This window comes from Panthera pardus, unplaced genomic scaffold (assembly GCF_024362965.1).
Source record: "Panthera pardus isolate Hobbes unplaced genomic scaffold, ASM2436296v1 HiC_scaffold_1, whole genome shotgun sequence".
Classification (NCBI taxonomy): domain Eukaryota; kingdom Metazoa; phylum Chordata; class Mammalia; order Carnivora; family Felidae; genus Panthera; species Panthera pardus.
In genome coordinates this window covers 84,033,510-84,057,680 of record NW_026526654.1, presented here as the reverse complement: position 1 = coordinate 84,057,680, position 24,171 = coordinate 84,033,510, and the positions used below count along the sequence as shown (strand labels likewise).

The window sequence follows — 24,171 nt, the reverse complement described above, 5'->3', positions numbered from 1 at the left end:
CTTGACTCTCAGACATAAAACCCGGTCCGTGCACCACCCTGCAACTTTGTCCGCGTCTTCTGTGCCCCTGCGCCTGCTCTTTGCTCCCGGTCTGGACATTTCTGGGCCCTGTCCTCTTGCCCCACAGTGGTGTTGGGTTAGATGCCTGTGTCAGGATTGAAGTCAACAGTGACAGAAAACCCAGCACAACAGAGGCTTAAACAACACCGTCTCTGTTTCTCTTGTGTAACAGAAACGCTGACATGGACAGTTGGGGGTGTTCCACAGTCAGTAGGACCTGGGCTCCTTGGAACTTGTCACTGCCGTCCTCATCTTGGGGCTTTGACGTCGCGGTCCAAGATGACCTTTGGAGTTCCAGCCATCATAGGCATTCCAGCCACCATGATGGGCGAAGGCGCAAAAGAGGCGTGCCCCCTTTTAGACACTTTGTGGTCGTTGAGCCGGATGGGCCAGAAACAGCCGTGTGGCCACCCCTGATTGCAGGGGAGGCTGGAAAAAGTTCTATTTCTGTTGACCGTGTACCCAGCTAAAAGTCAGCCTTCCGTCCCTGGGGTCAAAACCACCACCCGTTGGCGTCCGTCGTGTTCTCTGTCACAGCCTCCCGCACGCTTCCAGTGGGATCTCCCGCTGCCCCCGCTCACGGTCAGCCCCCTGTAGATGGCACAGCGCCCGACAGTGTCACCCCGTGTTTACTGGTCCGTGATGGCTGAGATTAGGGCCGTCACAGAAGTCCTGCTTCGTCCCTCAGGCTGAGGACTCTCACAAGAAGAGCACACGTTTAAAACACAACTTCACAAAGAATTTGGATAATTCAAGGGCAAGATATAGAAACACTCATTAAGGGGAACTAGGATGGCTTGGTGATACGCCAGAGGGCATTATGGTTGGTGGTTTTGCTCTAAATACCCATTTCTACCTCTGAACAGAAGCTAAAAGTAGTGTTTTTGAGGGGTTTTTTTTTTCCTTTGGAAATGCAATTTACTTTGACATTTCAAGCAAAATGAAGGTTTTCAGATTCTAAATTAAAAAACAATTTCGCTTAAACATGGAGTTAAGCCTGAGCAGGGTTTGGGCTTTTGGAAGTAATGTCTTGCACCTTCTGTGTGCCCGGCTCATAAAGGACGTGTGATGAACGTGCTTGGTTTCAGAAGCCTGGGTGAAGACGCATCTCGTTCCCTGGTAATCCCGTCAGAGTGAGGCTGACGCTTCGGCTTTAATGCTTTGGAGTTGCTTAAAGTCTATTTTATACTGTACTTTGGACAGTAGTTGTTTCTTTAAATTTTTTTAATGTTTATTTATTTTTGAGCGAGAGAGAGAGAGAGAGAGAGAGAGACCACAAGTGGGGGAGGGGGAGAGAGAGGGAGACACAGAATCCAAGGGAGGCTCCAGGCTCCGAGCTGTTGGTGCAGAGCCCGACGTGGGGCCCGAACCCACGAACCGTGAGATCATGACCTGAGCCGAAGTCATACGCTCAACCGACAGCCACCCAGGCCCCCTGGACAGTACTTCTATAAAGGAGGAGGATATATACATCTTAAAACTTCTCTTCACTCGGTTTGTTAATATTTTGTTGATTTATGCAATTTCTTACAGTTGTACAGCTAGTGGCTGTGATCAGAAATTCAACACAAAATCAAACTTGAAGAAACATTTTGAACGCAAGCATGAAAATCAGCAAAAACAATATGTAGTAAGTATGAATGATTTTCTATGCTTAAACTCTCTGCATATTTTTAGGCTTATTGTCTAATGTTCCTAAAGGGCTCATCAACCAGATTTTGTCTGGCAGATACCTGAATTTAGCCCAACTACTAGCTATCATAATAATGGCTTATTTTGAAAGCATCCTTTTTTTTTTTTTTTTTTTTGCTAATGAAGTTTATTATGGTAGACTGCCCCAAATGAAACCGTTTTGCTGTTTCCAATGTGTTAAATCTTTAAAGCTTCCTGGCATAGGATTCGACGGTAACTCGGGGGGAGCAGGCAGCAAGTGTAAAATCTTCACGGTGTGTTTCTCCTGAGGGAATTCTCTTGTGAACCACTCTTTGATTTTTTCCAAAGTCTAACGAACCTTTATCAAACAGTGCACTTTTGAAGGGTGTGAGAAGGCCTTTAAGAAACACCAGCAGCTGAGGACCCATCAGTGCCAGCACACCAGTGAGCCACTGTTCAAGTAGGTTCTCCACATGGGTGAGGTCTCTTGCATTTCAGGTGGCAGGAAGATTGACACGCAGGGGCACCTGGGGGCTCAGTCCGACTCTTGGTTTCAGCTCAGATCATGATCTCACGGTTCAGGAGTCTGAGCCCTGGGACGGGCTCTGTGCTGAGAGTGCAGAGCCTGCTGGGGATTCTCTGTGTGTGTCTCTCTCTCTCTCTCTCTCTTTGTCTCCCTCTCTCCGCCCCTCCTCAGCTCATGCACGCGCTCTCGCTCTTTCTCAAAATAGATAAAAACTAAAAAAAAAAAAAAAAAAAAAGATTGAAATGCAGAGGTGGGATACAAGCGTTCTGAAGCCACGTCTTAACATTTTTCTGTGCAGTGAACGCCCACGTCTATATCGGGGGCACGTCAAAAGTTTAATTTGGCTTTTATTTGCTAAAAGAAATAGCTAACGTGTTCCAGAATAATTTGTGAGATCAGTACAGTTGTGGTTAAGCTTGAAGGGAGCGCTGAGAAGTGGCTTTATTCAGTCGTATGAAATGTCACGGTGGAGACACAAAGCGGTCCCTTCCGACAGAGCCACAGCGATCAGGCCTGTCGGCCTTGCATGCGAGGGGCCTTCAGGAGGGACAGGAACGGCGACGGGACACACGGGGGTGGACTCAGGGAGGGTGCGAAGGAGCACCCGGTGAGGTCTTGAGGAGCACAGGCTGGCGGTGCTTCTGGCCCACGCGGGGCCGGTGGGCGGCCACCGAGGGCTGTCGCATGGAGCTGGGACGTGCCTCTGCACCGGTCGCCAGACGGGTGCACCTGACGCAGCCTGCTCGCCACGCCGGCCCTCGGCCGCGGCGTTAAAACTCGCAGAGACCATGCCCAGTGCCTTAGGGGTTCACACAGGCCGTGTTTTTGTAGCCAGGAAAACAGTGTATCTTTTCAGAAGCATAAAGATAAAAACTATTTGATCACATCCTAAAAAAAAAAAAAAAAAAAGGTGCTGGTACTTTTCTCTAAGTTTATTTTGTCTGCAGGCTGGCCAGTCACCTGAATTTCACCTGTGATTCGGTCTCAGTTTTAAATCTCCTTTTTACGATTGGTTTGGTCGTGGGGAGAGACTCTGGGAGCGGAAAAGGACGAAGCTCACGTCGACCCTGAGGGGCTGCCCCCCGGAAACGGATTGGCTCACGCCTCGTGTGTCGTTCGCCCAGGTGTGCCCATGAGGGATGTGGGAAACACTTCGCCTCCCGCAGCAGGCTGAAGAGACACGGGAAGGTCCACGAGGGTGCGTACGGGGGCCCCTGTGGCACCAGCTTTGAGTAGACACTAACCGCGACGCGTGCCGGCGGGCCTAACGCTTTGAGCGGAAAGCGCCTTCTCTTCTGTTCCACGGCCACGCTGAGAAACTCGACACTGTCCAGGCGGGGGCGGCACGCCGCAGCCCGAGGTGTTAGGCTCTCGACCGGAGGCCCACCTGTCGCCCGTTCACGCGCCGCTCTTGTCGCCGTTGGCAGCGAACGCTTTATGCCCCGCGCGAGTGCCTGGCGGTGCGTTACGCTTCTGAGTGCAGCGCTCCAGCCGAGGTCGGCTTCGCCACCACCATTTAAACGTCTTCACGACCTGTGTCGTTCTTTTCCTTACTGGCACTCGCAGGGCTTGGGTAACAGTTTGAGGTTCCGGAGGAATCAGGTCGTAACTTCTTTCAGAAAGACTGGATTAAGTTACCTGAATCTGTTCTGTTTCCACGAGGGACGTTTTTATATCTGTATTCCGGTTTTCTGAGTATAGAATAGGTTTTTGGGTTGTTTTTTTTTTTTTTAATTTTTTTTTTTTCAACGTTTTTTTATTCATTTTTGGGACAGAGAGAGACAGAGCATGAACGGGGGAGGGGCAGAGAGAGAGGGAGACACAGAATCGGAAACAGGCTCCAGGCTCCGAGCCATCAGCCCAGAGCCTGACGCGGGGCTCGAACTCACGGACCGTGAGATCGTGACCTGGCTGAAGTCGGACGCTTAACCGACTGCGCCACCCAGGCGCCCCTGGGTTGTTTTTTTTTTAAAACAAGAGAGTAGTAGGTGAAGCCTGAGAGGTGGCCTCGCTCCTTTTAGTTTCACTCTGGTATCTCGTGGGTGAAACACGGGCTGGCTGTTACCCGGATTCTTCCAGCTGCGGTGCTTTGCACAATGTCCACTGTCGTCCGCAGCGTTTCCTCTAGGGTCTTATTTTCTCCCTTAGTCGCAGCCCGAGTCTTTTCTGCAGTGCAGAACCTACCAGATGGTAAGACTCGAGGCGGCCAGGGATGGGCACACGACCACCGAGACTCAGTGTTGGTGGTCTGGCGAACGCAGAGGACCCCAGAGCTCTGAGGAAAACAAGAGGCAAGCACAGAGCAGGGAGGGAAGGGACCGTGAGCCAGCGGCCGGGGAGTGACGGCAGCCGGGAGCCCACGCGCGGTCTACCCAGCTCACTGACCACAGCGGGAGAGGGCACGGCATCCTTCCGTGAAGTCTGCTGAGGTGAAACCCCACGTGCAGTGAACACCTCGCTGTGGGGTCGTTGGGTTTTACTATAAAACCTTAGTTTTTATTCCCACCTCCAACGGCTGACGGAACACAATGGTATTGGGAGGTAGGAGGGCAACTGTATAGGCTGTAAGTTTCCTTTCCAATGACGAGCGGTGTTTACGCTGAATATTCACACAAGGCGATGCGCCAATCTGCTTTTTCCTACACAGGCTACGTGTGCAAAAAAGAATGTTCCTTTGTGGCAAAAACGTGGACAGAGCTTCTAAAACACATGAGGGAAGCCCATAAAGGTGAGGCAGATGTGCGTGGCGCAGTGACATTTGCCCCCACGGTTTTGGAGAGTGAAGTGCTAGGCGTGTGCCTTAAGACAAAGGCGTTCCCGTGATGTTTGTGAAGCTGGTACCTCGGCCCGGCAGACGCGCGGGAGCCGGGGTCCCGGGTCGGGGAGGACCGCCGTGCAGTTAGTGGCCGGAAAGGCTCCGGCAGGGGGGGCGATCTGGGAGGCGGTGCCTTCTGTACTGGAGGCCGAGGAAGGACACGGGTCTACTTCATCTTGTCCCCTGCCCACGGCCACCAGGCTGAGAACCCCTGCTCCCTTAAGGGAACAGAGTGACTCCACGTAATACAGCACGTGGGAGCATCGAGACCGGCTTCCAAGCAACAGACACCGCAGCCGGTGTTCGGATTTATGATCATCGTGACCTTTTTGGCCCCAAATACCTGCCTTACAAGCTCATTGTTAATTTTCCCGCGTGGCGATACCCGGGGAAATGGGTTAAGTGTGTGTCTGCTCCACCAGAGGCCATAAGATGTGAAGTCTGCCAGAAAACCTTTAAACGCAAGGACTACCTGAAGCAACATATGAAGACTCACGCCCCGGAGAGGGAGGTGTGCCGGTGTCCCAGGGAAGGCTGTGGTAGGACCTACACAACGGTCTTTAATCTCCAGAGCCACATTCTCTCTTTTCACGAGGAAAGGCGCCCATTCACCTGTGAGCACGCCGGCTGCGGCAAAACGTTCGCAATGAAAGTAAGTACTCGCCCTCACAGACGCGGTCCTCTAGCCGGGCGGCCTCCCGGCGGGGTTCCTGGGAGCCCTGGGTCCCAAGACGGTGTCCCGGGGCCTGCCGATGGGGAAAGCTGGGTGACCCGGACCTTCCCCTCTCGCCTCAGCAGGGGTGGTTCTGAAGTCCCCGCAACAACCGCATTCGCCCGTGCCAGTGGTTCTCAAAAGTGTGGCCCTTGACCGGGAGCTTCCGCATCACCAGAGAACTTGCTAGAAATGCATATCCTTCCCCGCCCCCCCCCACCCCGAATCAGAAACTGGGGATGGGACCCGGTAATGTGTGTTGTAACGAACCTTCCAGGGGATTCTTCCCTACCTCCATTTGAGAACCAGTGGCCTGTGGTACCACATGCCTATTAGGTGTCCTTTTAGACTCACCATCTAGGGATCGAGAAGTGGGCATCAGGACACGAGGGACCTTAGGACTGGAGTCTAGTCTAGATCTGGGCGAGATGTGAACAGGCGAGCACGGGACACTCACCGGAGGGCCCCGTGCGGCTCGGCAGGCTCTCTGGCCGGTACTCTTCCAAGCGTGTGCCGTGCGCCGTGCGCCATGGTTAAGACCGAACACACAAGCGAGGCAGGCCCAGCGTGGATGCAAACCGACAGCAGCTCGGAGCCGATCGCGGTCCGCATCCTCATCGAGGGCAGGGAGACCGGTCAGGTGTTCCGTTGGTGTTTGGGAATGCTGCTGCCTAGATTCAGTTACAGGAAGCTTCTCCAGCCTGGAATAGCTCATCCAGAACTGGCTCCCCCTCCTCCCCCTCAGGAAGCAACTCAGAAGCCACGGGGGGCGGGGGGGGTGGCGGTGAGACTGTCTAAATTCGGAACATGGGTCCTCGGGAAAGGTAGTGATGAGGTGTAGGATGTGAGGAAGAATTCTGCTCTGGTGGGAGAATCTTTAAGTAGAGGTCGAGTCCCTCAATGGTGTGTAACAGAAAGAAGGTCGACAGTTTATTTAAAGAACTCGTGAAGTTCTCATATTAATAGGCACCCACATGGCAGCGTTTCAGAAACATAACTTTTCCTTTTCCCTTCATTGTAGCAAAGTCTCACTAGGCACGCCGTTGTGCATGACCCTGACAAGAAGAAAATGAACCTCAAAGTAAGTTAACTGGGGCCCGCTGTGGGTTTTAAACCCCAAGTGCCCCAGCCGGATGCAGTCTCGGGTACTTTCCGCTCGTCACTGCTGTGTGAGCTGCTCTACCGGGAACGCGATCGCCGGGCTTCGCTTTCTTCTAAGGGGGTGCTGGGTGCCTGTTGGGGGGTACAGCTATTAGGTTAGTTGGATAGTTTGATTTTGTGTTCTCATTGTCTCGCTTTCTGATTTCCAAAGGTAAAACCGTCTCGTGAAAAACGGAGTTTGGCCTCTCGTCTCAGTGGATACATTCCTCCTAAAAAGAAACAAGGACAAAGCTCATCTCTGCCTACAAACGGAGAGTCACTGAACTGTACTGAAGACAGGGTGCTCTCGACGGTCGCGATACTTACCCTCAACTGAACACCAGATTGCTTTGCTTAAAGGACCACAGACCAGCCAGCTCAGTTCTTTCCTCCCAGAAGCACATTTTTCTTTATTAAAATCATGGATGCACAACATCTGATTCTCTGTTGTTTCCATTTTCTTTGTTCAAAGGGTCCTCTTTCTGGGCTCCTTGCGTTTCTCTATATGCATTCTCTTCCTTTTTGCTTAAATGACGAAGAACACACATTACAGCTTTCCCTCCCCTAACAGGTTGTGGGCGGGTTGAGAAGGTAGCTATTCCGGGCATAGTTTGGAGTATTTGATTACATATCTCCTCCTAGAAGGGGAGAACGGCCAAAGATTAATTTAAAACCAATGTCTTCGATTCTTCCTAGTGCTAATGCTCTAATACCCATGCAAATCTGCATTCTTGATTGAGTTGCTGTTATTTAAGTGATTAGCTCAATTAAACTGTGCCTTTCTGGTTAAGCAGTCGTTGAAACCTATACCATAACCAGGCAGTTTTACAAACTCCATGTAACTATACTCCTGCACTAAAAGTCGATAGTTTAAAATCCCCGCTGTCAATGGCCCTGAGGGGCTGTGTTTGGCTCCAGCTACCCTCTTGGAAAAAAGAAGTACAGAGCGGTGGGTCTGGGCACGGGCAGAGGACCTCCTTATCCCCACAACTGTCAGTCCTGTGCGGTTCCTAACACTCGCTCACGGTCATTTGGGAAACACCGAGTTCCAGAGATCCAGGATCAGCTGGGCTGGGTCCTACGTCTCGGTGATTCTAACACGAACAAGGACGGAAACCACTGGACTCGTGCTGCCTTTTAGCTGCTGAGTTCTCGGGCTCTAAAAGTGAAGTCGTTACTCTGTAGACTTACCCTGGGAGTGTAAACTGATACTTTTCATAAAGACCATTTAACTTTATATGGAAGAATTCTCAGAGGCGTTCATAAATCGTAAAAAGACTTTAAAAAAAATGAATCTATGTTTTTCTGCTTAAATGTTAGATACTGTACAATTTGTCAGAAGAGTACACATTACTCTTTCACTAGATTACGAAGTGCAGTGTTTTCACATGACGATACTTATGCTTCAGTGGAAAAAGTATATGGAGCGGATGTTTGCATTTTGAAAAACGAATTGGGAAGCTACTGCCGTCACGGTAGAGTTCGCCAGCTACTCTGCCTTCACGTTACCCAGACTTTCTACGATTGTCCTTTTAGATCAGCAAACAGAGTGAGCAGTTTCTCAGACCTGCTTTCACTTACCATTTTATTTTCTGGCTCCTCTACGTTCTTCCCTTTCTTTATAGTAATTTGAACTCTGTATTTTTTCTCAATCCATTGCTGAATCTGTTTACTCTTTGTGTCCAAATCATGTTGTCCAATATTTGAAGAAAAAGTTAGCTCCTTTGTCAGGGTAGGGCCTAGTTTAAAACAGAGACTTTTTTAGGACTGTTGACTGGTCCCTTTGGGGGACCTGAGCTGGGTCATGCACACTTCGTGAGATCTGCGGTTGCCACAGGGGCCCGGACGCTCCTCTTCCTGACTTAGTCTGACAGACCGGTGAACGCTTTTTAAACAAGGAAAATAGACATAAAGGTACCAGTTTTTACCTGTCAAGTATCTAGATATGAAATGCTTCCATTTATTAGTACCCTCATTTGATGACAGTACAAAAGAATGGTCCTTTAAAAGGAACAAGTTTAGCTTTATGATAAACTTAATTGGCCTTATTTTTCTTTCTGACTGGAGCAGTGTTTAGGAAGTACTCTTTTTTCAAAAATTTTTTTAAAATGTTTATTTTTGAGAGAGAGAGAGAGAGAGAGAGAGACAGAACATGAGCCGGGGAGGGGCAGAGAGAGAGGAAGACACAGAATCCGAAGCAGGCTCCAGGCTCTGAGCTGTCAGCACAGAGCCCGATGTGGGGCTCGAACCCCCAAACCGCGAGATCATGACCTGAGCTGGAGTCGGACGCTTATCCGACTGAGCCATTCAGGCGCCCCTGGGAAGTACTCTTCTCATCTGACTCCCTTAGTGGTGCCCTTCTAATGACAATGGGGTCAGCCAGACTGCATCAGACGAGAGCGAGCTTTCTATGTCCTGTATCCAGCAATGGAAATCCTGACTTAGAAAATTACAGGGAAGGAACAGATTCCTTAGTAAAAGCGTTGGAAGATTCAGAGTTTTCATACGGGGGAAAAGTTAGGTTTTAATCCACACAACAATCTTCCTGGGAGCACTAACTGCATGTGAAAAAATACAACTTTAAAATAGAAGAAAAGACCGGGTATGGGTATGTTTGTGACCTCAGGCTAAAAGGATTTTAAGGGACGGCTGGGTGACTCGGTTGAACATCTGACTTCGGCTCAGGTCATGACCTCACGGTGTGTGAGTTCGAGCCCCGCATCGGGCCCTGTGCTCCAGCCTGGAGCCTGGACCCTGCTTCAGATTCTGTGTCTCCCTCTCTCTCTGCCCCTCTCCTGCTCATGCTCTGTTTATCTCCCTAAAAAATAAACATTAAAAAAAAAGAAGGATTTTGTTAAGGAAAAAAATTGATAATTTCCTATATCAAAGACACTATGGTGTAATTTTGAAAAGGGCAAAAAAAAAAAAGAAATCTAACTAGGATAAGGTTTTTTTGCATCACACAGAGAATCTTATAAATTGGCGGGGGTGGGAGGGGGGACCACGCAAGCAGAGGAAGAGGGCATGTAAACAGGCAGTTCACAGAAGAGGCAGCTCAAATGGTGAAATGAAACCCAAAGAAATAATAAGATCGGGTTTCTCACCCATTGGCAGGACAAAAATTAGATGAGAGTACCAAGTATGGGTGAGGATGTAGAGAAAGAAATTTCACATATTGCTGACAATTTGCCCCATAGACTCTGGAGACACTGACAGACATGCCCTTTGGTCTGGAAACGAGCCAGCTTTGGTCTGGAAATGAAAGGCTGGAAACGAGCCCAATGCCCATGGAAAGGCCCTGACCAATCCATGGTATCTGGTACATTCTGAGGATTCCACTGAGTAATTATAAAAAATTAGCTACAGCTGTTACATAAACCTAGCTCTTGAAGACAGCATGACATAATTTTCATGTGTACAGAATCATGCCATATACCACGGGTTTGTACGTCACTGAAGTTTAACAGCACAGACCCACATTCATGTCCACGGCGGCAGGGAGGGAGGACGGCACAGGAAAAGGGAGCACGGAGACTTCGACTTTCCTCTAATGTTTTGTTTCGTTTAACAATCTTTAGTACAACAACGTTAACGCTTGTTCATCTTGGATGGTGGGTAACAGGTGTGTATAGTTTTCAGTATGCTTTCTAATTCCCAAAAGTAATTTTCCTAAAAGACCTCCTTTTAGGAACACCTCCCCGCTTCCTTCAAGCTCCCGCAGCTGGTCCTACGTCGCCACCGGAACAAAATTAATGCCTTTAACACCTTAGCACTTCAACTATCTCTGCAAAGAGCACCCCCGCCAAAGCTCTCCAAGCTTCTCGGTGCTGTTCTGCGTTTTTTCTGCGATGCAATGTGATGTCCTTACCATCCCGGTTGGCCTCTTCTGAAGACTTTTTGTTTCCCAGCCAACATCCTTGTTGAATGTGGTGCCACAGAACTGAGCCACAGAGAACCGTGTGATTTTCCTAAGACACACAACCTCACTGTGGCAGCTCTGGGACCCGTCTCCTGCCCCTGCCCCAGAGTGTTTTCCATAAAACAAGCTTTCGTAACGGTCAGCACTTATTAGGACTCATGAAAAATTTTCACTTGATGTCTAGTTCCGGGCTCCATAAGGCATAAAAGACAAGGCCGTGGTAAGGTGATCGGTAAATGTGTAAATGAGCCTTACTACCAACAGGGTGTGGAAGATGCTCTGTGAATCCCTTCGGAGATCAGAAAGGGCTTCCGGCCAACTGGCCAGGCGCCTCCACGTTAGAGATGAGGGGGAAAGAGGGGAACAGGGACCCCACCCCACCGCTTCCGAGGCTCTTTCATTCCGGACACCAGAGATGCTGCCACCCCCGGGCCAGGCCAAGAGGAAAAGGAGTCCCGTCGTTCTGGGGTGCCTCCCTATTTCCCCCTCATTTTACACGAGGAAGCGACGCCGACCACAGGGCATCGAGGAAAAAAGACGAGAGGAGGAATGGAAATGAAGCGAGAGCTGGAGGAAGATGCGGGAGACGGTGGGGAGGCCGTGAACTACCCCGCTGCTCACACCCCCGCTGTCACCAGGCACCTCGGCAGACGCCCTCTGCGGTCCCTGGGGCTCAGGGCGTGGGCAGCAGGTCACCTACCGGGTTTCGGGTGGGCTTTTCCCAGCTCCCGGAGTCGCAGGCGCTCCTCGTGGATCTGTGCCCCCGTCAGGAGCTGGTACTGCGGGGGCTCCGCACCGCTGTCCCTTGTCACAAGCCTCAGGTCCCGCTCGTTCATGAGCCTGATCACGTCTGCTCGGTGCATGTTGCCCAAGTCGTTGCCCGCCTCATCCAGCACGTGAATAATCCGCTCGTGAATTTTTCTTCCGATGTTGCTAAGAGCTGGTTCATTCTTCTTTTTCTTCTTCCTTTCGTCCTGGGTGTCTGCAACAGTACCGAAAGCTTTTGCGTGAATCGGGCAGGACAGTCTCGGGCCAGAAGCTCGGAGCGACGGCTGTGCTGGTGCGGTCTGGTGCAGGGTGTATGTACCAGGACATCTAATGCAATTATTTCCAGTCTTTACGGTATGCAACGTTAGCCTCTTTAGAAGAAGAGTGGCCATCCTAAAAAGGGAGAAAGGTTTGTTACTGTTCCATCATTTCCTCCCCGTGGTCTGATACGGTGCACGGAGGGCGTGCGTGTGTGGGGCTGCAGGCCTGTGTCATCTGCAAACATTGTGGACCCGTGCACGGGAAATTTACACCAATGACACGGACTGTCAGGTGACTGTAGTCACACTAGGTCACGGTGGTCCCGGCTCCAGTGCAAGTTACTGTCAGAACAAGCCGTATTTGCACAGTGCTTTCGTTTTCCATCGTTTCCTCCCCCAGTGCTGCCGCATTTGATCTATTTCCTGAGAATCTATTTCCCGAGCTGCCTCATTTGATCTATTTCCCGAGCACTACAGTGCTGACTCTGACAGCAAGTATCATCCTACAGGTTTATTTAGAAGGCAGTACATAACATCCTCGGCGATTCATAAATACCAAGTCATAAACTGTGAATACAGTCAGCTGTTGAGAACTTATCAGTGTATCTGGAGGTATCCAGAACACAAAAGCGCTATTCTGGGAAAGCTGGGAGCACTCTGGGAGGACTCTCAGAGAGGAAACATCCCGACAGGAATCAAAGCGCCGCCCTCATAAACCGAACGGATGACTCACGAGGTAATAAGGCGTGACGACCAAGCGTTAACTAAGCGTTAGGCACACGGGGTGAAGCTGGTTTACTGCATGGGAATAACCGCTGCTCTTATTAACGGCATTTTGGCTTTTCACTTGCTTCTCTCGCCCACTAAGTGTCTCTCTCCTTCCATTTGCACGTTAGGCCAAGCCCAGAGGTGCGGGCTGGAGGGATGAGAGGACCCACTCACATCCTCTGGGGTTTGCTGAGTAACACAAGAACTCAGGGAGGGGGCCCTGTCCACGACAAAAGAGGAAAGGACGAGGTGCCTTCAGCAGTGCTTCTCAAAGAACGGTCCCCGGGTCACCTGCAATGAGAGTCACCTAGAGTGTTCGCTAGAACCGGAAACCGCCTCTGGTCGCTAGCTTGGATCTCACTGGGCTGTACGACCACCAATCCCACCCCCATCACCCCCACCTCACGCCTCTGGTGGCAAGTGATACGACCAAGAAAAAAAAAAAAAAAAAGACACGGTAAATCGAGTGAAAGTGAAGGGATACACGCAATCTCACCGTCCTAGCTGGATAACACCCGCCACGGGCTGCCCTGACTCCCCACCTTGTAGAGTTGCCTGCCGCCCCGACCTGTCCGCTAAGATATCGGACGTCACCCACAGGGAACACCACCGCCCCCCGCGCTCTCGCTCCTCCCTCGGTCTTCCGTAGCTCATAGAAAGGCCACGTGCCCTTCCGGCTGCTCAAGGCCCCAGACAGCAAAGGCATCCTTCCCTCGCCTTTTTCTCTCAGCGATTCGTCGGTCTGGCTCTGTTCACCCTCTACAAACCTCCGGGATCCAATCACCACCCCCCCTCCCTGTTGCTATCACCCCGCTCCGAAGACAGCATCCTCCCTCACCTGGTGTACGGGTCCTGGCCCCCCGCCGGCACTCGGCCTCTGCCCTTCCCCCCTGTAACTGATCACCCGCGTGACGCCCAGGGGTCCTTTTACAAGGTACACGGCAGATGACGCCCCTCCTCTGCTCATCACCCTCCACCGGTTTCCATCTCACTCCGGGGGAGAAAGCCAAGCCCCTGAAGGGGCCGACAGCGGCCCCCGGCCACCTCTGCCCGCAGCACCTGCCCCGCCTCCGCGGCGCGGTTCCAGCCTCGATGGCCTGTGAACAGTCTTCCTCTGGGTGCAAGTAACGCGGGTGGACCCGCCCCGCAGCTGCCTATGTGCTTCGTGAACCCGGGGGCTCGGCCCCAGGGTTACTGCTCAGTGAGGCCTCCCCGCCTGCTCTGTAGAATACCGCACCCTCCATCGCTTTCAAAGCCATTGCCTTGCCTTTACAGACGTCTCCTGCCGGACATACTATCTGGTTATCTGCACACATGTTCACAACCAGTCCCATTCTGTTCGCGGCTGCGTTCCGAACGCTAGAGCCCAGAGCCCAGCGCAGCCTGGACGCGCTCAGTGAATGTCCGAGACAAGGGGAACGGCCGGGAGGGACCTCTGCGCGTCACTCCCTAGCACTGTACAGGGACGCTGGGGTCCCCTGGCTTCGCATTCTGGCTGGCACTTCACGTGTCCGCTGACCTTAGTGAGATCTACGGCCAACGCTCCACCCCCGGTGAATGGGATGAATTCCCTTTCGGTCATTACCTGGTTGGGGAACCCCCCCCCGTCCTTGTGCTAAAGGCCCTAAGACAGGAGCAAATTGGATTTTAAATAGCTGCCATAGCACTGTTTCACCAAAAAGCCAGGTATTTGTTGCTGGAGGAAGCTCCCAAACCCAAAAAGTAGGACAGTCTGAAGAGACCAGAGATGACCTCTTTTCCATTTATCGTCAGGAAAACAGCCACAGCACCAAATTTCACAGTGAGTTAGGACAGCCCTGGCAATAACAGATGAAAGCTGACGCGCCGTGTGTAATGAATCCTCAATACATTAAAACAGATAATATTAATTCCAAATGTAGGATTTTTGACAACAAGTAAGCAAATAACAGACAAGGCATAGGAAAAAGATGAAAAGAAATTTATGAAGACCCTGGCTGTCTGTGGTCGAAGACCCAAGTGATTTTTTCCCCCTATCCTTCTTGCCATTTTTTTCCTCAATCTTTTACAGGGAAGAAGTATTTCTATTTATGTATTTAGTTTTAACTTTATTTTAAGTAGGCTCCACGCCCAATGGGGGCTTGAACTCACGACCCTGAGATCAAGAGTCACATGCTCTACCCACTGAGCCAGTCAGGAGTCCCTGGAAGAAGTATTTTTTATACTAGTATATTTATTTACAAAATAAAGACTATTTCAGAATAATGACGGGGAATTGTTTTTAAAGCTGTAAAAACACTTTCCAAGAAGAGGAAAAGGTAGAGAAATACCGTAACCACGTTTTTCTTTAAGTTCTTTACCATTACTTACATTTTAGAGAGTTTCAAATTTCCTGGATTTACACAGCAATTAAGCTCCAATACGAGCTCCATTTTGGCTTTACGTCAGCAAAGCTGAACAGGTACACATTCCTTCAAAATAAGCTTTTCATAGATTAAAAACATAAATACGCAGTTAAGAAAAAAGAGCTGTGAGATTACTCAATCTGAACCGCAAATCCCACCTTAGGTTCAAATAATTAAAAAACTAGTCATTAGGAAAAGTTTCAAACATGTCCTGGAAGAATAGTATAATCAAACCCTAAGCATCCCTCACGCAGCCTAATTAATAGAATGTGGCCAAACCCGCTTCCTCTCAGCCTGGGCTATTCCCCTCCCCCCACCCCCCTTGCCAGCCACCCATGAACTACTTCAAGATAAATCCTATCTTGCCAACAAATACTTCAATATGTCATTCAATATGTCGTCTCTAGGAGGTTAGGACTCTTTTATCTGTTTTTAAAATTTATTTTAGAGAGAGGGGTGCCCGGGTGGCTCAGTTGGTTGAACGCCCGACTTCAGCTCAGGTCATGATCTCACGGTTCGTGGGTTCGAGCCCCGAGTCGGGGTCTGTGCTGACAGCGTGGAGCCTGGGGCCTGCTTCGGATTCTGTGTCTCCCTCTCTTTGTCCCTCCCCTGCTCATGCTCTATGAGTGGCTCTCTCTCTAAAATAAACATAAAAAAACATTATTTTAGAGAGACAGAGAGCTCGTGAGTGGCGGGGCGGGGGGGGGGAGAGAATATCTTAAGCAGACTCCATGCTCAGGGCAGAGCCCGATGTGGGCCTCGATCCTATGACCCTGGGATCATGACTTGAGCCGAAGTCAAGAGTGGGATGCTTAACTGACTGAGCCACCCAGGCGCCCCTCTTTTATCTTTTTAATAACCATGATAACGCTACCCCAACTAATAATCATTCCTTTAAATATCCAGTTTTCTGACTGCCCCGATAATACTTTAATATCGTTTGTTGACATTTCATTCACAGGTTGGTAGCATGGACAGACTCCCACTGGCCAAATGTGCGGTAATTTCAACATTAAAGAATAATGGCTGAAAGTTATTTCAACACACTGAATACGCAAAAATCTATCAAAAAGAAAGATCGTTTGCCAGAACCCTGCGTGACTATTACCCTGACTCCTCACTGTGAAAATTGGTCAAGAAAAAGAACGAAGCGTCATCCTACCTCTTTAGGAAGAACTACAATCAGTAATCATCCCCAGTTGGTGAAGGAAAAGCTCTTCGTTAGAGGAGAATGCCAGCTAATAAATGGAGAAGAGAAGTAATTTAGAAATCACCATTTTGCCACCTTCAATCAAATCACGGATTCAGGCAAGGATGGAGGCAAAATCATGAGGTAAAAAGCTAATGAGGAAACGAGGTATTCATATGGTGCTGAAGGGCGACGCAAAGATTACCTGCAAATCGAAATGGGGAAAACACACTTTGGCCATCACCTTGCCTGACCTAAGGTCAGACTCAGCATCCCGCCGGTGGGAAGAAGCCAACATCCTAGGGCATGCCTCCTTGTGCAGTGTGGCACCTGTTCGGTGCCTTCTGCAAAGCAGTCCTGCTGGAAAAGGTCTAACAGGAACCTGGTCTAGCCTCTACACTTAGCTTCCAGTTTCCAAGGAATACAAGGGCCAGACTCAGAGAGGAACAAATCAGATGACAGCACAAGGAAACAATCGGACAGATCCAGACTGTAGGACAAGACAACTGGCTCGGTGTCTTTAAAAAAAAGTCAGTGTTATGGGGAATGAAAAGGGAGGGGGGGGTGGCTAATCTTGCTTTAAAAAGACAGAGGAGACATAATGATAAAATACAGTGTGTTTGAAAAAAGCAACTGAAAAGGTATGTTGAGATATAGGGGACAAACTCTCACCGCTGTTGTTTAACATAGTGTTGGAAGTTCTAGCATCAGCAATCAGACAACAAAAGGAAATCAAAGGCATCAAAACTGGCAAAGATGAAGTCAAGCTTTCACTTTTTGCAGATGACATGATATTATACATGGAAAATCCGATAGACTCCACCAAAAGTCTGCTAGAACTGATACATGAATTCAGCAAAGTCGCAGGATACAAAATTAATGTACAGAAATCAGTTGCATTTTTTTTTTAAATTTTTTTTCAACGTTTTTTATTTATTTTTGGGACAGAGACAGACAGAGCATGAACGGGGGAGGGGCAGAGAGAGAGGGAGACACAGAATCGGAAACAGGCTCCAGGCTCCGAGCCATCAGCCCAGAGCCTGACGCGGGGCTCGAACTCACAGACCGCGAGATCGTGACCTGGCTGAAGTCGGACGCTTAACCGACTGCGCCACCCAGGCGCCCCGATCAGTTGCATTTTTATACACCAATAATGAAGCAACAGAAAGACAAATAAAGAGACTGATCCCATTCACAATTGCACCAAGAATCATAAAATACCTAGGAATAAACCTAACCAAAGATGTAAAAGATCTGTATGCTGAAAACCATAGAAAGCTTATGAAGGAAATTGAGGAAGATACAAAGAAATGGAAAAACATTCCGTGCTCATGGATTGAAAGAATAACTATTGTTAAAATGTCAATACTACCCAAAGCAATCTACACATTCAATGCAATCCCAATCAAAATTGCACCAGCATTCTTCTCGAAGCTAGAACAAGCCATCCTAAAATTCATATGGAACCACAAAAGGCCCCGAATAGCCAAAGTAATATTGAAGAAGAAAACCAAAGCAGGAGGCATCACAATCCCAGACTTTAGCCTCTACCACAAAGCTGTAATCATCAAGACAGTATGGTGTTGGCACAAAAACAGACATAGACCAATGGAATAGAATAGAGACTCCAGAACTGGACCCACAAATCTATGGCCAACTAATCTTTGCCAAAGCAGGAAAGGATATCCCCAACGGAAAAAAGACAGTCTCTTTAACAAATGGTGCTGGGAGAACTGGACAGCAACATGCAGAAGGATGAAACTAGACCCTTTCTTCCACCATTCACAAAAATAAACTCAAAATGGATAAAGGACCTGAATGTGAGACAGGAAACCATCAAAACCCTAGAGGAGAAAGCAGGAAAAAACCTCTCTGACCTCAGCCTCAGCAATTTCTTACTTGACACATCTCCAAAGGCAAGGGAATTAAAAGCAAAAATGAACTACTGGGACTGTGTGAAGATAAAAAGCTCCTGCACTGCAAAGGAAACAATCAACAAAACTAAAAGGCAACCGACGGAATGGGAAAAGATATTTGCAGATGACATATCGGACAAAGGGCTAGTATCCAAACTCTATAAAGAACTCACCAAACTCCACACCCGAAAAACAAATAATCCAGTGAAGAAATGGGCAGAAGACATGAATAGACACTTCTCCAAAGAAGACATCCAGATGGCACATGAAAAGATGCTCAATGTCACCCATTATCAGGGAAATACAAATCAAAACCATACTGAGATACCACCTCACGCCGGTCAGAGTGGCTAATATGAACAAATCAGGAGACTATAGATGCTGGCGAGGATGTGGAGAAACGGGAACCCTCTTGCACTGTTGGTGGGAATGCAAACTGGTGCAGCCGCTCTGGAAAACAGTGTGGAGGTTCCCCCCAAAATTAAAAATAGATCTACCTTATGACCCAGCAATAGCACTGCTAGGAATTCACCCAAGGGATACAGGAGTGCTGATGCATAGGGGCACTTGTACCCCAATGTTTATAGCAGCACTTTCAACAATAGCCAAATTATGGAAAGAGCCTAAATGTCCATCAACTGACGAACGGATAAAGAAGATGTGGTTTATATATACAATGGAATACTACTTGGCAATGAGAAAGAATGAAATCTGGCCATTTGTAGCAACGTGGATAGAACTGGAGAGTGTTATGCTAAGTGAAATAAGTCAGGCAGAGAAAGACAGATACCGTATGTTTTCACTCTTATGTGGATCCTGAGAAACTCAACAGAAGACTAGGAGGGAGGGGAAGGGGGGAAAAAGTTATAGAGAGGGAAGGAGACAAACCATAAGAGACTCTTAAACACTGAGAACAAACTGAGGGTTGATGGGGGGTGGGGAGAGGGGAAAGTGGGTGATGGGCATGGAGGAGGGCACCTGTTGGGATGAGCCCTGGGTGTTGTATGGAAACCAGTCTGACAATAAATTGTAAAAGAAAAAAAGAGAGATACAGGGGACAAGCTGGATATGGACGAGATTCCTGATGGACCAGATGCTATCAGAGAAGTCCTGTGCATGGTCTCAGGGACAATGCCATTCTTGGGAGGGGACTTGGTTGTTTGCGGGGTAGAGGACTGCAACATCTGCCACTTACTCCGACAGGATGTGGCGGAAAATATACGTGCAGTATGGCAACACTTGCTGAATCTACGTTATGGTTACACGGGTGTTCTGTTACCAGTCTTACAGCTTCTCTGTATAATTCTGTTCATAATTAAAAAGTTTTTAGGGGCACCTGGGTGGCTCAGTCGGTTAAGTGTCCGACTTCAGCTCAGGTCATGATCTCACAGCTTGTGAGTTCGAGCCCCGTGTCGGGCTCTGTGCTGACCGCTGGGAGCCTGGAGCCTGCTTCAGATTCTGTGTCTCCCTTTCTCTGCCCTTCCTCCGCAAAAAACAAACACACACCCGCTGGGTCAGGACCCCCTCAAAACAAGAAGACATAAGGAAATAAGTAATAAAACATTATTATTATTTTTTGAAGTTTATTTATTTGAGAGAGACAGAGAGTGCAAGCAGGGGAGGGGCAGAGAGAGGGGGAGAGACCGAGAATCCGAAACCAGGCTCTGTACTGTTAGCACAGAGCCCCATGCGGGGCTCCAACTCATGAACCTTGAGATCACAACCCGAGCTGAAATCAGGAGTTGGACACTGAACACACTGAGCCATCCAGGCGCCCCAAGAATAAAACGTGATAATGTTAAGTGGGTTCAAATAGTTTACGCTATAGGATGTCTGGGGTTATGAGGACAAAGGTTAAGAAACCTTTCAAGGTGGACGTAAAATAGGAAGCCTTGCTCTCTCATTAAGATTTCTCTGATTAAACGTCTCCGATACTCTGTCAAACAAACAGTAGGCTGAATGAGCCAGTGGTCTACATCGAAATAGAGATGCTTACATTCTCATGACAATATTGGTGCATTTGGTTACTTTCTGCCACAGCTATCCCTTCTGAGACATCCAAAACTATTTTAAAAGCCAATTATCTTAAAGTCGTTTACTTAAATCACACAATTTTATAGTATGGGTATCCATTTCTGGTCTCATGGTAACTCAGACCTTACTAAGATCATCCTTAACTGGGGGAATCTGCATCTAGTTGTAGTTTTTAATTCGGTAGCTAACTCTACCTCTAGGGGGGGAAAAAAACCCCATATAATTTCTTTTTTTTTTTTTTTTTTTTAATTCCTTATTTACTTGAGACTGGATCGCCCAAAATGTATCCTGCAAGCACTGGAGGATAAACTGACAAGTGCCCTCAAACCCCTTCACCCCTACTAATTTCGGTCCTCTCTCCACTGCTTGGATCTCTTCAACACCATCACTAACCTGCCTGGGACCATGGGAGAAAAATGACAGCTGCATTATTCCAAATGCACACAACGCAGAGGAGCTGTAGTGTTTGACCCACATATTCCATAAGAAATTGAAATGATTTTAAATATTAAGCCATAAAGCGGGACATTATGAAATAAACATGTGGCTACCTCCATACGCTGTGTATTTCTGGTGAGCTTAGGGCTGCGTTATCTTTTCCCATTGGTCTGCAGTTGTTTAAGATGAACAATATTCTCTGAGGACTATTTTCTTCCCATTTTTATTATGAAAATGTTTAAACATACAGAAAAGTTGAAAGACTATACAGTGAACACCCAATACCCATTCATCTAGATGCTACATGTTGCTATCCTTGTTTTATTTATCTATTTATTCCTTCTTCCACCCATTTGTGTTTGGATACATTTCAAAGTAGATTGCAGCCATTGGTACACTTCATCCTCAAATACCTCTGCATGCAGACCATGAACTAGGGTTCAATATTTGTCTACGATTCCTTTCACTTCGGGGCAAAATTTACATACAATGACATGTACAAACCTTAACTGTATCTTTTAATCGGTTTTGACAAGCACCAACATCTCTGGAACCAAAACTCCTGCCAACGTGTAGAATATTACCATCACCCCAGAAAGTTCTCTCATGCTTCTTCCAAGTCAGTCTCTGTCCCCAGCCAGGGGCAAAGACTGTCCTGATATTTTTCCACCAGTCTGCCCTAAGATTTCATATAAATGGAACCACGCAGTATGTACTCTTTGTTGAAAGGCATCTCAGCATGTTTTGGGGACTCAGCTGTGTTGTTGCAAGTATCATCAGTTTGTTCCTTTTTATTTCGGAGGATTGTCCCAGTGTATGAATATACTCCAGATTTTAAACCCAGTTTTCTGTTGAGCATTTAGACCGTTCCTAGTTTGGGGCTATTATGAGGAAGGTTGCTAGTCATATACAAGAAAAAAAAAAAGTGGCCAAGTCATTACTGCTCCAAAGGACAGCTGCATTCCCCTTGATAGATTATTTTGCATTACTTTTTGTGGTATCTCTTCAGGAAGTACGGTCACGAACCTTCTCGGAAAATGATTTAAATATGTGGTTATGATATGTGGATACGATACAGGTTATGATCCTGTCCTGTAAGAGATTAAATTGCTTGCACCCTCACTGCTTTTCTTTCTGATTTTGCCGATATTCACAAGCTCGTATTTACTGATGTTATTTCCAGAAAGGTTGGATGAAAGTTACATAGAGTCTAGTGAACTAAGTATTTGTGAAATTAACTTCGCCAATCCCTAGGGCTTTAAGAAGCCTCTCACACCTCTCACAGGAGTTTCACAAAGTCCTTGCTTCTGCCTGTCGACCTGCCAACTATCCATCTGCCCCATTCCAACGGGTTTGAGTTGTACAGCTTTAATCCCAGAGGACTGAAGCATGGTCGCTGAGCTTGCCCGCTGCTGTCCCTTGGCTCTGGTTTTGCTCTTCCATAAGGAGAACAAAGTACTCTCCATACTCAGGTTGGCTTTTTAAGAGCTAGAACATTGATTTGCAACACTGGAAAAAGCCAACACATGTCTCTGGCCAATTTCTTAACCACATTTCTTTAGCTACGACATTTTTCATTTATTTTCTATTTTAGTTATTTTACTGAAATAGCTTAATAACCAACCATCCAGGAAACTTTTTTTTTTTTAAAGCTTTAAAATCCAGAGCTACAGACTCAGTATTAACGTCGGACTTATTCCTGTACATGAATCTTCTACACGGTCATTTCCTCTTCCACAACCGTCATCTCAGGGACCAGCATCACAGTCCACCCAGAGCCACATCGTTTCCGTTTTTGCTCTCCCTCACTCTCCTAGCTAACCCAACACCAAGTCTCACAAATTTCACTTCCTAACACCACTCAAACTCCATCCACTTCTCTCCATAGCCACTGCCACCAACGTAGTTCAAGACATCTTGAACTTGGACATCTCTTGTCTGGATTCCCATCAGTCTCCTAACTACACACTTGAACCCTGCAAGCCCTTCCCGTCTCTGCGTTGCTCTCACCACACCCCATGCCCTCCTCACCTCAAAACCGCCCCAAATTACAGGCCAACATTGTTCATGAGACCAAAGGCTCTTGCCACCTCTCTAGCATCGTTCTATACCAAACTTCTTACTTGTCTAAACGACACTGGCGGTGCAGTGTTGAAATGCTCTTCCCTGCTCTTCCCTTAAGCTTAGGAAATGCCAGATCAGGGGCACCTGGGTGGCTCAGTTGGTTGAGCATCTGACTTTGGCTCAGGTCATGATCTCACAGCTTGTGAGTTCGAGCCCCACGTCGGGCTCTGTGCTGACAGCTCGGAGCCTGGAGCCTGCTTCTGCTTCTGTGTCTCCCTCTCTCTCTGCCCTTAACCCACTTGCATTCTATCTCTGTCTCTCTCAAAAATAAATAAAAATTAAAAAAAAAACAAAAAACAACAACAAAAAAAACCCCGCCAGATCATTGCTCAGTGCTCCCTTTCTCTGGGCATTCTTCGGATTACCTTCCAAACTACGCCCATCAGCCACTATTCTCCCTGCTCCCTCATCTGTTTGTGGAACTCAACATCAAGTGCTTGTACAGTATAGTTTATCTGTCCTTTATGACCCTTACCGCAATCAACAATTTTGTGATTTTCTTACTGCTGTTTCTCTCCTTTACCAGACGGCAAGTTCTCAGAGGCTGGGAACGAATCTGTTATCTTTTACTGTATCGTCCGCGGCACAAGAAACAGTCGTTGACTTTACAGACTCCCCTCCACTCTCTGTACTTAGACGGAGGCCTTCCACGAACGTGGAACGGAGGCTTTTCAAGTCGGAAAGCTATTTACTTCTTTCAAGAGTCTTAAGCCACGGAGCCTATTAAACAGTAAATCGGGAAAACCGAGATCCCGCAATCGCTCAGTAACCCTCCCCGCCACGGCCTCCTTCGGAGGCTACGGGTTCTAGAAAAGGCAAGTGGCCGAAGCCAGGGACTACAGTACAGGACGCGGAGCGCTACCGCAGAACGGACCGCGGTCAAGTGTTTCGGCTGCGGCCGCAGCCACGCCCACGCCGGGAAGTTGGCGGGGGGGGGGGGGGGGGGGGGAGGGTCTCTCGGCGCGTCTCTGCCAGAGAAGGGGCGTGGGGACGTGGGGCGTGCGTGCGTGCCCGTACGTGCGCCCCGATGGCGGGGCGGGCCGCCCAGGGGAGCGGGAGGAGGCCGGCGTCCAGCCTCGGTTCCGCGGTTTCCGAGCGCAGGCAGCGTCCCGGTCCCAAAGACGGCCCTAGAGGCCGGCCGGATCCCCGGCCCCGCGGCAGGGCCTGCGGCGCCCCTCCGCGCTCCGCTCGGCGGCTAGGTCGGCACTGACCTTCCAGGGACACGGCCGAGCGCGAGGCCGCTCCCTCCGCAGGTCTGTGCCTAAGCCCAAGCCCTCCTGCCACAGGCCCCCTCACCCCCTCGGCGCCCCTGGCCTTTAGCCGTACCTGTGCCGGGCCGGCGATTGGTAGGTCTGGCGGAAGAAGCCGGGGAACGGCCCTCGCGGGGAGGCCCTCTTCGCCCTCCGTAGTGGGCGGGGCTTCGGCCCGCGTCTTTTAAAGGAAAGGTGACGTAGGGAGGAGCGCC

General features: G+C 48.8%; 2 protein-coding genes across 6 annotated transcripts in view; one reads left to right on the top strand and one right to left on the bottom strand.

Annotated features, from left to right (window-relative positions):
* Positions 1-7,341, top strand: part of GTF3A (general transcription factor IIIA) — a 13,132-nt gene extending 5,791 nt beyond the window's left edge. Inside the window, exons 4-10 of the mRNA XM_053903695.1 lie at positions 1,594-1,690; positions 2,085-2,173; positions 3,364-3,437; positions 4,887-4,967; positions 5,477-5,706; positions 6,788-6,847; positions 7,079-7,341. Of these exons, the coding sequence (XP_053759670.1) occupies positions 1,594-1,690; positions 2,085-2,173; positions 3,364-3,437; positions 4,887-4,967; positions 5,477-5,706; positions 6,788-6,847; positions 7,079-7,243 (796 nt within the window). The 3' untranslated portion in view covers positions 7,244-7,341. The remainder of the gene's footprint in view (positions 1-1,593; positions 1,691-2,084; positions 2,174-3,363; positions 3,438-4,886; positions 4,968-5,476; positions 5,707-6,787; positions 6,848-7,078) is intronic.
* On the bottom strand, positions 6,675-24,150 carry MTIF3 (mitochondrial translational initiation factor 3). Of its 5 annotated transcripts, none has more exons than XM_019447899.2 (6): positions 24,033-24,125; positions 16,168-16,243; positions 14,971-15,083; positions 11,526-11,986; positions 8,488-8,645; positions 6,675-7,544 (listed from the first exon to the last, which is right to left on the bottom strand). In XM_019447899.2, the coding sequence occupies exons 3-6, from the start codon at positions 15,030-15,032 to the stop codon at positions 7,326-7,328; spliced, it is 900 nt and encodes a 299-aa protein (XP_019303444.2). In that variant the 5' UTR covers positions 15,033-15,083; positions 16,168-16,243; positions 24,033-24,125; the 3' UTR covers positions 6,675-7,325. The 5 variants fall into 5 exon arrangements, with proteins under 5 accessions (XP_019303444.2, XP_019303445.2, XP_019303447.2 ...); XM_019447900.2 differs by having other exon boundaries at positions 14,971-15,071; XM_019447902.2 differs by lacking the exon at positions 14,971-15,083.
* Positions 24,151-24,171: the final 21 nt, after the last annotated feature.

What these genes read in the sequence shown, in the direction of transcription:
- MTIF3 (XM_019447899.2), bottom strand. Translation starts at nt 15,032, where the DNA reads ATGGAGCTCGTATTGGAGCTTAATTGCTGTGTAAATCCAGGAAATTTG. An exon ending in AAAAGCCCACCCGAAACCCG is followed by an intron (nt 8,646 to 11,525) that starts GTAGGTGACCTG and finishes GTTTTAAACTAG; the next exon opens with GCCCTACCCTGACAAAGGAG. An exon ending in AGGAGCCAGAAAATAAAATG is followed by an intron (nt 7,545 to 8,487) that starts GTAAGTGAAAGC and finishes CTCCCCTTCTAG; the next exon opens with GAGGAGATATGTAATCAAAT.